Consider the following 13205-nt stretch of genomic DNA (forward strand, 5'->3'; position numbering starts at 1 on the left):
AACGAGGTCTGTCCGTCGGAAGAGACGCGACGCGAAACCGATTGCGTGGAGCGGAGAACGAGTCGTTTTGAGGGGTAAAATGGGTAGTTCGGCCCCCTCCAGACCCGTTTCTGGCGCTCCCGGGCGCAGCTCAGCGTCGGAGATCGCTCATAGACACCCCACGCGCCTCCGGTTGCGCGGGTCTGACCACAGAGTCAGAAGTCGTTGATCTGGCCTCCTCTCAAGAACCGGCGCCGCGCCGCGGTCCGGAGCCCGAACGTCTGCTGCGCCAGCAATAGGTCGCCTCGTTCCGTTTTTTCGCGGAGGCCCCGGGGGAAGGGGTTGGGATGGGCGGACGGCGAAAAGCGGAACGAGGCCCGCACCTGCCGCGACCGTGGACCGCCAGAACCGATTTCGAGGAGACGGACGCAGCCCGTGCGTCGCCGCATCGACGCCCGCAGCGAAGCGGCTTCGCCGGGTTCGTCCAGGGACCGGGGGCGACGCGCCGCGCCAGGCGCCGGCCCCGGGGAGCCCCATGGACGGCCGTCCCAAAATGGGCTGCTTCGAAAGAAACGACGGACACAGCTCCCGTGGCCCAGTCCCGTGAAGCACCCACCCCAGTCTAGATACAGATCCCCTTGCTGCCCAGGCCGAAGATCGTTGAAGACTTCATTGAAGCGCGCCTAGCGAAAAAAGCATAAACATCCATGACGATGCCGGTGCATTGCGGCTGAAGCCCGCGAGAACCCAAACCCGCCAGCTCCGCGAAACCTCATGCGGGCCGCCCTCCTCGCCCTCGCCGGGCTGCGCCGCTTCGCGGCCCCCACGCAGTGCCGCTACCGCTACGGCAGCGAGGAGTTCGTCTCCGCGGAGACGCTCGAGAACTACATCCTGGGCGACGCGGGCAACGAGCGCGGCGACCGCACGGACCTCTACGACGCGTCCGTGCGGCCCTCGTCCGCGGCCGCGGACGACCTGTACGCGGCGCCGACGGCCGTGTCCTTCGACTTCGAGCTCCTCGAGTTCCGCATGAACGAGGAGGACAACTCGTGGAGCATCGCGGGCGACGCGACGACGCGCTGGCTCGACCCGCGCCTGGCCTTCAACACGAGCGACGCGTGCACCGCGATCTGGCGCGTGTCGCCGAGCCACTGGTTCAAGGTCTGGCAGCCGAACCTCTACATCAAGAACCAGCTCGAGACGCCGACCGTCGCGACGACGGCGACGGCGACCATGTTCATCTCCGAGATGGGGGGCGTCACGTGGCGCTACCACCTCGTCATCCGCATGCGGTGCCTCATGCGCTTCAGCCGGATGCCCTTCGACACGCAGCAGTGCGCGATCATGGTCCAGTCGCTGAACTACGACGCCCGCCAGGTCGCGCTGGCCCGGACGTCGACGCTGAGCTTCGAGCAGCTCGACAACGACCGCCCCCTGACGAACGCGCAGTGGTCCGTCGAGTCGACGTTCTGCATGTCCCGCGCCGTCAACATCGTCTCGGGCGGCGTGCCCTTCGCGTTCTCGCAGCTCGCGCACGTCGTCGACATCCGGCGGCGCCACATGTACCACGTCAACGAGATCTTCATCCCCGCCTTCTTCTTCTTCCTCGTGACCTACTGCGGCTTCTGGATCGAGCGCACGAGCGCGCCCGCGCGCGTGTCCATCGCCGTGCTCCCCGTGCTCATCACGCACTCGTTCATCAACCACGTCTACGACTCGCTGCAGCAGCTGCCCTACTACACGGTGCTGACCATGTACCTGACGGCGCTGCAGTACTTCGGGATCCTCGCCGTCGTCGAGTACGCGGCGGTGCAGCACTTCCTCGCGCGGGAGCGCGCGGCGGCGAAGCGCCACTCGCAGCTCGCGAAGCTCCTCTCGAACATCGAGGCCGTCTTCGAGGACCTCGGCAGCCCCGCCGGCGGCGACGACGGCGGCGCCCGCGACGGCGACCTCGGCGCGCTCAACGCCGCCCTCGAGGAGCCGCCGAAGCCCGCGCTCGCGCGGAGGAAGTCGAGCCGCGGCGCGGAGTGCAGCCTCGTGCGCCTCATGTCCGCCAAGGGGTCGAACCCCGTCGCGGAGCGCGCCGTCGCCGCGGTCCGCGCGTGCTACGCGTCCGCGGACCTCGACGGCGACGGCCGCGTGTCCGTGCGCGAGTTCACGTTCGCCCTGCAGAACTACGGCATCTACGAGGTGCCTGCGCACGCGCGCCTCGCGCTGTCCAACTACCGCCACGCCGAGGGCGCCGACGACGGCGACGGCCACCTGACCGAGCAGGAGTTCGCGGGCTTCCTCCTGCGCTACGAGGACTTCCGCATCGCCGACATCTTCCCCAACGAGCTCGACTGGAGCCCGGCCCACTTCCTCTACCACCCGCGGTCGCTCCAGCTCGACATCTTCTTCCGCTGGACCTTCATCCCCGCGGCCGTCGCCGTGACGACCATCGTCTGCTTCTACGTCCACGGCGACAACGCGCTCTTCTCGGCGTAACACTGGCGTCGCCGTCGAGCGCGCGCTCGGGGCCGGGCTCGCGCGCGATCTCCGTCCCGTACGCGTCGTGGTCCCAGCGCGATACCCACGACCTCGAGTCTCGACGACTCGGACGCGCCCGCCCCGCGCGCGCCCGCACGAGCGTGGCGTGGGCACGTCGCGTGGTGGTCCGACGTGGGCTCGATGTCCGTGACGCGGCTGCCGCGCGGGCACGCGCCTTCGGCCCTTCGCCCTTCGTAAAAACGAGCGCCGCCTGCGTGGCCGAGCGCTCGCAGCTCGCAGTGGTACCGCGGGCCGCGAGGCCTTTCGCGGTGATATGGGAGATAGCAGGGCTTTACCACGCCGCCGGCGGGGCCCGGCGTGTTTCGGGACCGGGGGCGGGCGGCCGGTGAAGCGGAGGGAGGGAGGCGGGAAGGGAAGGGCGGGGCTGGGGTTGCGGTTTTTCGGACCGGCGTACGATGATGATGACGACGATGACAACGATGACGACGATGAATCAAACAAAGCTCGCCGGTCCGGGGCGGACGGCGCCTAGTACGGGGACCAGGGCATGTACGTCTCGCCGACGTAGTCGACGGGGTACTCGTACGACGTCGTGCCGGTGACCTCCTCGGCCTCGTTGTACAAGTCGCAGTAGCCCGCCGTGTACTTGGCGCACATGTCGTCCCCGTCCCAGACGGGGTTGCTGACGAAGGAGAGCGGGTCGAGGATCATGAAGTCCGAGAGGTCGCCGTTCCCGTAGAACTCCTGCGGCGCGGCGCCGATGGTGCACGAGTACGGGTGCGTCGGGTCGTCCACCGGGATGCAGAAGTGGAGGCCCCACGTGCGGCCGTGGGCGAGGGCCAGGCCGCCGGCCGCGGCCGAGGCCTCGCCGAACGCTTCCGCGTTCTCGGGGCTGTAGGTGTGGGCGAGGAGCGCGTTCGACTGGGGCTCGTACTTGTCGATCGGGCAGACGCCGAAGAAGTCGATCGTGCCGTCCTTGAGGGGCTTGTAGAAGGGCCACATCTGGCCGTTCTCCATGTGGGGGCCAGCCTGGTGGATGTGGAAGCAGGCCTTCGGGAGGCCCATGAACTTGGCGTCGCCGTCCGCGTCGCAGGGGTCGTACTCGATGGCGATGGCCGAGAGGTACGTGGCCTTGAGGGTGATGTCCGAAGCGTCGTACTTCGTGGGCTTGTAGATGATCGAGCCGCTCGCGGCTTCGTAGCCGGTGTCGTTGAGGGCGTAGAGGAAACCCTCGGACTCCCAGTGGTCTTTGAAGAAGACCGGGCCGTCCGCGGTCGAGCCGGTGGGGTCCTCGCCGAACTCGTAGTCCTCGGTGTCCGTCGTGTAGGCGGCGAGGTTGATGGCGAAGTAGGAGAAGTTCCCGGAGCCGGCCGACGACGCGCCCACGTTGACGCCGAGGCCCATGTTGATGAGGTTCGCGAAGTTGTGCGGGAAGAAGACCGCGCGGTAATTGCCGTACATGTCCGTGCCGGTCTCGAACAGGGCCTCGAGGCCCGCCTCCGAGTTCCAGACCTCGTAGATCTGCGCCCAGATGTCCTTCATGGACGCGCCGATGCCGTAGACGTCCTCGTCCGTGTCGAAGTCGAGCCCGCAGGCCACGTTCATGTTCGTGAGCTGGTACGGCTTGCAGATGTCGTTGATGTCGAGGCCCGAGCAGTAGGTCTCGTAGTCGAGGCCCGCCTCCGTGCACTGCACGACGCAGCCCTTGTCGGCCATGTAGTTCTGGGTCAGGCACAGCGGCGTGTACATGTTGCCGACGTCGACCTCCGCGGAGTCGCCCGACAAGATGATCTCGCGGGGGTACGACTTGGTCGTGTAGAGGCGCATGACGGGGCCCGTCTGCACCCAGTTGAGGCTGCCCGGCGCGTCGTCCGTCGACGGGGCCGCGAGCGTGCACGTGCTGGCCGCCGTGCTCACGTAGCCGAAGCCGGAGACGGCGGGGAGGGCGGCGAGGGCGGCGGCGACCTTCATGGTGGCTGCTTTGCGATCGACGGCGGGCGTGGACTGCGACGGCGACAAATTTGGGCTGCTGAAAAATCTATTCGTTTCAACATCGGTTGATCGCATGGATCTCATCCAACGCCAAGGTGACGCAGTATTGAAGGTACCTCGCCAGAGGGCAGCCCCTGGATAGAGAATAACATGGTGGGCGTCCCCGCGACGCTGTCGCTGCTCTTCGGGGCCCCGGGCCTCTGGTACCGGGAGACCATGCGCGAGACCCAGTCGGGCTTCCTCTGGGCCATCGACGAGGTGAACAACTCGACGGACTGGCTGCCGGACACGCAGCTCACGAGCTACAGCGGCATGACGAGTTGCAACCTCCTGAGCGGCATCGACCTCGGCAACGAGTGGCGCGCCGCGGCGCCTCGGCCCTCGTTCTCGCCGAAGACACCGTCCCATCGCCGAAGACACCGTCCCATCGTAGGCTCGCGGCGACGCCCGACGCGGAGCTCGGCGGCATCGTCGGCGAGTCGTGCAGCGACGGCACGATCGGGCTGAGCTACCCGAGCTACAGCAAGTCCGTCGCCCAGGTCTCCTACGCGTCGACGTCCAAGGACCTGAGCGACAAGACGCGCTACCCGCTCCTGAGCCGCGCCATGGCGAGCGACGCCGTCGGCATCGAGGCGCTCATCGCCGCGATGGACGAGTTCGCGTACGACTCCATCGGCGTGCTCACGGAGACGGAGTCGACGTTCAACGCGAACCTGCTGGAGGTGCTGAACCAGCTCTACGCGGACCGCGTGGCCATGTCCATCAGCATGGAGGCCACGATCGACCATTGGGCCGCGCGCTTCGGCGCGGACGTGCTGGGCCACGCCGTCGGGTCGAACCTCCGCGTCTGGGTCCTCCTCATGTACGGCGACATGCAGACGGAGATGCTCGAGATCTTGGCCGCGAACCACTCGCTGTCGGAGCACGTCTTCCTGACCAACAGCCAGGTCGACAACCACCGCAAGTCCATCCCCGACGAGTGCCGCGTCGTCTACGTGCGCGAGCGCGTCGCGGACGTCGACGCCTTCGAGGCGCGGTGGCAGGCGGACCTCCCGGAGAGCCTCCGGGAGAACTCGCCCCTCCGCTACCTCGTCGGCAACGGCTCCACGGCGGCGTCGCGCGAGACCTTCGAGCTCCACTCCTGGGCGGCCTACGCCTACGACGCGACCTGGGCGCTCGCCAAGGCCGTCCACGGCGCGGTCTACGACCGCGGCGCCTACAACGGCACGCTCGACGGCTACCTCGTCTCCGACGACCTGCGCGCGCGGGTCATACCGGACGCGGCCACGGGGCCCTGGCTGCTCGACGACAACGGCGACATCGAGCGCACCTTCGAGGTCGTCCACTGCAGGCCCGTGACGGGCGGCCGCCTCGTCGACGACGGCTGCGAGGTCGTCTACCACTGGAACGCGACGTCGGGGCTCGTCGCCGCCGTCGACGACCCGGACGCGGACATCCCGCCGGACCGCTTCGCGCCGTCGCGCATGGCGCCCTACAACAGCGTCATCGACGGCGACGCCGCCGTGTCGTGGTCCTTCGACGTCGACGCCGACCTCAGGGCAGGACAAGAGAGATTCAACGTCGCTTCAACGTGAGTGTTCCGCGCGCGCGCGTTCTGGAAAAAGCACCCACGCTTCGAGACCGTTCCGAGAGATGATCGCTCGTCCAAAAATCAGCCGAAACGAGCGGAAAACGACCGAGAGAGGAGCCTTTGAAGTTGGGAATTTCGCACCCTTGTCCTGCCCAGGCCGACCTCCGCGGCGCCGCGGTCGAGGACGTCCGCCTCCGGAGCTACGAGGGCGGCGCCTTCCAGTTCGAGGCGTCGCTCGGCGCCGCCGCGCGGTCCTACCCGCTGGCGACCCTGAGCCTGTCCGCCGCCGCCGTCGCCGAGTACAACGCGACGTGCGTGCGCACGTCCGTCGAGACGTCCGGCGGCGACGGCGCGTGGTCGAACGCGACGTGCGAGCTGTGCCACGCGGGCTACGAGCTCACGGCCGGCGAGACGTGCGGCGCCTGCGCGCCGGGCTTCTACAGCGAGAAGGGCGGCGTCTGCGAGCCCTGCGCCGTGGGCTCGTACTCGGCCTTCCGCGGCGCGACGGTCTGCGAATTCTGCGTGGGCGCCGAGTTCCAGCCCCTCCCCGGCCAGGCGGCCTGCGAGGCGTGCCCGCGCAACTCCTACCGCGACCTGAGCCTGCTGACGCCCCACACGCTCGAGAGCTGCGTCTGCGTCGAGGGCTCGTACGCGCCGTACGTCAACGCGACGGGCACGGAGTGCCTCGACTGCCCGTCCTACGGCGAGTGCCCCGGCGGCACCGCGCCGCCCCAGCCGAAGAAGGGCGCCTACGGCTACTCCCTGAACCAGCTGCAGAAGAAGGGCCTCGAGCCGCCCATCCGCTACGCGCTCTGCGAGCCGGGCCACTGCACGGGCGGCTACCCGGCGAACGGCTGCGAGCGGGGCTTCGAGGGCAAGCTCTGCGAGCGGCCCGTCAACGACGAGTACTTCCTCGTCGGCGAGGACCTGTTCTCGTGCCCGGAGAACGACGCGGGCATGTTCCTCCTCTACGGCGTCGTGCTCGCGCTCCGCCGCGCGGGACTCGAACCTTCGATCCGACTTCAATGTAAGCGACCGTTTTCACACGAGCGCTTCTGTGGTGCTTCGAGAACTCGACGAGAGCCATCGATTCGTCCAAAAGTTACTCGAATCGACGTCGACGTGTCCGAAGTTTGGCGGGGACCCCCCGAACCGGCGGTCGACGTCCACGCAGGTGCTCTGGATCTGCATCAACGTCTTCGTCTGCGAGGCGCTCCCGACGGTGGACCAGGCCATCACCATGGGCCAGATCGTCGCCGTCATCTACGAGAACTCGGGCGTGGCCTTCCCGTCGCAGCTCAACTACCTCCACACCCCCTTGCAGGTGCTCCTCTTCGACGTCAACATCGTCACGCCCGAGTGCTTCGGCTTCAAGTACCACGTCGCCGACGGCCTCGTGTTCCAGCTCATGGTGCTGGCCCTCTTCGCGACGTGCTACGCGCTGCCCTTCCTCGCGCTGCCCGCGCGCGCGGCGCTCGCCAGGGCAGGACAAGAGAGCGAAATTCCCAACTTCAAAGGCTCCGATCTCGGCCATTTTCCACTCGTTCGGCTGATTTTTGGACGAGCGATCATCTCTCGGAACGGTCTCGAAGCGTGGATGTTTTTTCCGGAACGCGCGCGCGCGGAACACTCACGTTGAAGCGACGTTGAATCACTCTTGTGCTGCCCAGGCGCTCGCCGCGGCGCTCCCGGGCCGCGTCGCGCCGCCGCCGGGCGCGGGCGCGGCGACGCGCGAGCCCTGGTACTCCCACTTCCACCCGGTCTACGGCGAGGCCTACTCCGGCTTCTTCAGCCGGCTCTTCCGCATCACGGCCGTCTGCTACGTGTCCATCGCCATCTCCGCGTACGAGGTCTTCCCCTGCCGCCACGTGCTCGGCGAGAAGCTCATGGCCGGCAACGTCGACGCCGAGTGCGGGGGGACCGCGCACAAGGCGGACATGCTCGTCGGCACCCTCACCTTCGCGGCCATCGTCGTCGGCTTCCCGCTCGCCGTCGTCGTCCACCTCTACGCTTCCAAAAAACGCTACGGCGGCCTCCACACGCCGCACCTCCTCGCGCGCTTCGGCTCGTTCTACGGCGACTACCGCAGCGACGTCCAGGTCTACTGGTACGGCTTCGAGACGACGGCCGTCGTCGGCGTGTGCCTCGCCTGCGTGTGCTTCACGTCCGCGGCGCTGTCGGTCGTGCTCACGACGACGATCGTCTTCGTCATGTACCTCGCGGCCTTTGGGGTGCGGCCCTACACGGGCATCCTCCAGACGACCATGGCCCACGACCTCTACTGCTGCGGCCTCATGTTCTGCGCGGGGTCCGTCCTGCTGCTCGAGGACGACGGCTCGCGGACGACGGTCGGCGACAAGACGCTCGGCGAGCTCTACATCCACTGCAGCGTCGCCCTCTGGTTCTACGCGCTCCGCCACTCGTTCACGGAGTTCGTGGAGCTCGGCGTCCATACGCGCATCGACGAGCGCCTCAAGGGCGTCTTCGACGAGCCCGAGCCCGACGCGCTCCTCCCCCGGACGCCGCGCGCGTCGAAGCTCGCCCAGGACCTCATCAAGCAGGCCACCGAGGGGTCGAACGTGCCCGACGACGTCCGGGACGCGGCGGCCTTCTTCCGCAAGAACCGGCAGCTCCTGGGGCACCTCGACGACAACGTGTCGCGCCTCGCGGACCCCGCGGCCTACCTCGCGGCCGTCGGCGCGGCGCTGGAGCCCTACGTCGCGGACACGTCGCCGCTGTCGGCCTACAGCAGCGACCGGCGCGCGTCCTACTGGTGCCGCGTCGCCGCGGCGATCCCGAACCTGCTCCACTACGCGACGTCGATCGACGACGCGCACCGCGCGCACCTCTTCCAGGCCTTCCGGGAGCTCCAGGTGCGCGAATCGGAGACGGCGCTCGCGGATGTCGTGTTGACCAGGTTCCGGGGGCCCCTGCTCCACGCGCTGCTGTCCGCGCCGCCGGCGGAGGCCGCGCGGATCCGCGAGTACGCGCTCGCCGTCGTCGCCGCGCGGCCCGGCGACGTCGCGGGCGGCGCGTTCGGCGCCGCCGTGGCCGTCGGCGACGGCTTCGAGGGCGCGGTGGCGGCGGCCGCCCGCGCGATCGCCCCGCGGTCGCGCGGCGGCGCGCGCGCCTCGCGGCCGGCGGCGATGAGCCGAGACGCGTCCGTCGCGTCGCTCAACTGCAGCCGGCGCGAGTCCACGTTCAGCGCCCTCGAGGACCGCGCGCTGTCCGCCGCCGCCGCCGACGACGAGGACCAGCAGGCGATCCTCGAGTCCATGAAGGCGAAGATCGCCGCGGGCGTCGCGGACCGCCACCGCGACGAGGAGGCCGCGTCGGCGGACGGCGAGTCGCCCGCCGGCGTCCAGGTGACCCTGGCCCTCGGCCTGCCGACGAACGGCGTCTGCTGTCGCACGGCGTGCGATGCGGGCGAGTAGCCTCCTTCGACGTCCTCGACGCGGGCTCGACGGGCCGCGGCGCGCGCCTACCCCCCCCGCGTTTCGATCGCGAAGAAGCGCGAACACGGCTCCCCCACGTGCGATCGCCAAGAAACAGACGACCGTGCGGCTCCCTCCACGCCGGCGGCGTGGCGTAAGCAAGGTACGTCGCGACGACGCGCAACGTGGCCGCGTTAGACGAGCTCGACGTCGTCCATGATGAGGTCCGAGGACGAGTCGACGCGGTCGCGGAGCGGGTCGTCGGCGGCGGCCGCGCGGCCCGGCGGGCCCGGCGCGGCGCCGTCGGGCGGGTCGGGCCACCGGCGCTGCCTCCGGAGGCGCGCGGGCATGACGGACTTGAAGTCCTTGACGATGTCGTTGATCGCGAGCTGGTCGCCGAGCGACGACGCGGCGACGCGCACGGGCACGTAGTCCGCCTGCCACTCGTCGGCGCCGAAGATGGCGGAGTGCGCGAGCGCCGCGACGAACATCTCGACGCAGACGAGGAAGTTCTGGAAGGCCTTGGCCAGGCCCGCGTCCGCGAGCGGGCCGAGCTTGAAGCGGAGCGCGAGCGTGATGAGCACGCCCTGGAACCACGTCATGAAGACGACGCCCTTGATGGACAGGAACTTGGGCCAGGGCCGGTGGGCCTCGAGGCGCGGCGACGCGTGGGTCGCGTGGAAGAACTTGAGGAGCGCGGTCAGCGCGACGGACACGGACACGTTGAGCAGGATCGTGATCCAGAGCTCGGGCTTCCGCCAGTCGACGAGCTCGCCGCCGCCGAGCGCCGTGTAGCTGAAGGCGTAGTCGAGCACGCTCAACGCGGGCTTGACGACGACGAACTGGAGCGTGCCGAGCTTGCAGTCCCGCAGGAACCGCTGCCGGCTCACGCGCGCCGCGCCAAAGACCGCGAACGGCGCGCGCGGCGCCGCGGGCAGCTCCTCCAGCGCCCGCTCCTCGCCGCCGCCGCCGCCCAGAATCGCCACGAGCAGCGCGAAGAACATGTGCACCGTGTAGGCCTCGTAGATCGACGACACGAGCAGGAACTCGCCCGCGGCGCCCGGCCACACGATCGCGAACCACGAGCAGAGCGCGTAGATGGGCACCATCCATAGAATCGCCAGCACCTTGCGCTGGGCCTCGGGCCGGTTCAGCTTCGTCGCGTGGGCGTAGACGTGGCGCAGCGTGAGGACGACGGCGAGCAGCGCGAAGAAGCCCGCGATCCACGCGCGGAGCAGCGCCGACTGCTTCTCGAAGCGGCCGTCGGTCCGCTCCTCGTAGCTCGTCACGGACCCCTCGAGCGCGTCGACGCGCGCGTAGGACTCGGCGATGCGCGCCTCGAGGGCCGCCGCCGCGGCGTCGATGGACGCGAGCGCGGCCGCGAGCGAGTCCGCGTACGCGCGCTCCTCCGCCGCGAGCGCGGCGAGCGCGCCTGCGCGGAACCCGCACCTTCGACCCGACGTCGATGCGCGCGCCGTCGAACGGATCGGACCAGAGGGCGCTCCGTCGAGCACTCGACGAGAGCCCACGACTCGTCCAAACATCAGCCGAATCGTCGACGCGACCGAGCTCGAGCGTTCTCGAGTTCGGCCGGGACCCCCCGAACCAGTGGGTGGCGTCCACGCGGCGGCGCGCGGTTCGTCGTCGCGTTGACCCGCGCGGCCGCGCCCGCCGCGAGGCCGTCGGCCTCGGCCCGGGCGACGGCGGCGGCCGCGAGGAGCGCCGCGGAAGCGTTCTCCGACGCGCCGAGGCTCAGGTCCGCGGCGGCGACGGCCGCGTCGACGCGCGCCGCGGCCGCCGCGCCCGCGGCCGCGACGGCGCCGACCGCGTCGGCGCCCGCGGCGCCGAGGGCGGCGCCGAGCCGCGCGGCCGTCGCGTTCGCCGACGCCGCCAGGCCGGCCTCGGCGGCGCCGACGGCGCGCTCCGCGGCGTCGAGCACCGCGGCGGCCGCCGCGTCGTGCGCGGAGAGCGACGCCGCGACGGCGCCGCGGACGCGGCCCTCGGACGCGTTGAGCGACGCGGCGACGGCGGCCTCGCTCGCCGCGGCCGTCGCGTCGACGGCCGCGACGGCGCCGCGCACCTCCCGCTGCAGCGCCTCGTTCGTGACGACGAGCTCCCTCTCCGCGACGTAGGCGCCGAAGGCCCCGGCCGTCGCCGCCGCCGAGGCCCGCGTCGCGTTCACGGCGGCCCAGAGCGTCGCCTCCGCCGCCGCGGCGCGCGCGTCGGCCGCGGCGGCCGCGGCCGACGCGCGCCCGGCGGCCGCGGCGCGCGCGTCGCCCGCGGCCGCGTCGGCCGCGGCGCCGGCCGCGACCGCGGCCGCGAGCGCGTCGACGGTCGCCTCGAGGTCCCCGACGCGCCGCGCCGACGACCGCGCGGCCGCCGCGCCGGCGTAGCCGAGGCCCGCGACGGCGAGCAGCACGGCGACGACGGCCGCCGCGGCGCCGCAGCAGGCGCCGCGCGACCGCCGTTTCTCCTGCGGCGCGCGGCTGCTGCGGAGCAGGCCGTTCTGCCCATTCGTGTCGCTGTCCGACGAACTCATGGGGAGCTGCGCATCGTGCTTTGTTTGTTCTCCTCCACAACCGCTCGACACCCTCACCAACCTCCGCCGCGACGGCTAGGGGGCGGCCTCCGGCCGCCACCTGGCTCGGCTCGCCGAGGTACCCCACGTTCGAACCCCCCTGGATAAGCGCCTCCACAACCGCTCGCCGGGGTCGTGGCCTCGGTCGCGCCCGGACGACACGGCTTCGGAGGAGGCCTCGCGATCATCTTACGTCGTCGCCCCGCCGCGGCGGCGCGAGGTTCCGGTCGGCGAAGGCGCCCGCGAGGAGCGCGACCTGGCCGAGGCCGAAGGCGTCCGGTGACCGTTCGAAGCAGACGGCGAGCGCGGCGAAGAGGCGCCGGTCCGCGTCGCCGTGGTCGACGTCGGCGACCGGCCGGCCCGCGGCCCGCGCGCGGCGCTCGCCGTCGCGCGAAAAGCCCGCCGCGAGCGCGGCGACGTGCGCGGGGTCGGCGAGCGCGAAGCCGCGGACGCGCGCGACGGCCTCGTCGGCGACGGCGGCGAAGAGGGCCGGCGCCGCCGCGCCGGCCGTGCCGAAGGCCCAGGCCACCTTGGCGAGGTCGCCGTCGGCCATGGCGCCGACGCGCGGCGCCGCCTCGCGCGCGAGGAGCGCGAAGAGCTCCGGCGCGCGCGCCGCGGCGCCGTCCGCCGCGAAGGCGGCGGCGACGTCGGCGAGGGCCGGCGCCGCGCGCCGGCGCGCGGCCGAGGACGCCGACGAGGCGCGCGAGGACGGCGGGCTCGAGGGCGTCGCCGGCGAGCGCCGCGGCCCGCAGCTTGTCGCGCGACGCCGCCGCGAGCGCCGCGTAGACCTGTGTGGAAATCAACCACTGGTTTGGGGGGTCCCCACCAAACTTCATAACTCTTTATCTCAATCAAATCGAAGTCGATTCGGCTGATTTTTGGACGGATCGATTGCTCTCGTCGAGTTCTCGAAGCACAGCGAAAGAGTCTGGTCCAAATCGTTCGCGCACATTGAAGTCGGGTTGAAGATTTGATTTCCACACAGGCGTAGACGGGCGACGCGCCGTCGAGGCCCCACGTCGAGAGCGCGCCCGCGGCCGCCGCGAGCTCCGCGAGCGACAGGCGCCCCGCGCGCCGCGCGGCCGCGTCCGCCGCGAGGGTCACGACGCGCGCCTCGCCGGCGCGGCACGCGCCGCGGCGC

At 70.7% G+C, this 13205-nt stretch overlaps 2 protein-coding genes across 2 annotated transcripts; one reads left to right on the forward strand and one right to left on the reverse strand.

The window, feature by feature from the left end:
- Positions 1-753: 753 nt before the first annotated feature.
- On the forward strand, positions 754-2466 carry AURANDRAFT_64803 (hypothetical protein; the record flags this gene model as incomplete). The annotated part of the gene is made up of 1 exon (XM_009039423.1): positions 754-2466. The coding sequence occupies one exon, from the start codon at positions 754-756 to the stop codon at positions 2464-2466; it is 1713 nt and encodes a 570-aa protein (XP_009037671.1).
- A 5389-nt stretch (positions 2467-7855) lies between these two features.
- On the reverse strand, positions 7856-12070 carry AURANDRAFT_53916 (hypothetical protein; the record flags this gene model as incomplete). The annotated part of the gene is made up of 3 exons (XM_009039431.1): positions 7856-8243; positions 9298-10918; positions 11122-12070. 2 exons carry the CDS (start codon positions 12023-12025, stop codon positions 9681-9683), a joined length of 2142 nt encoding a protein of 713 aa, XP_009037679.1.
- Positions 12071-13205: the final 1135 nt, after the last annotated feature.

Source organism: Aureococcus anophagefferens (assembly GCF_000186865.1).
Source record: "Aureococcus anophagefferens unplaced genomic scaffold AURANscaffold_11, whole genome shotgun sequence".
Lineage (NCBI taxonomy): Eukaryota > Pelagophyceae > Pelagomonadales > Pelagomonadaceae > Aureococcus > Aureococcus anophagefferens.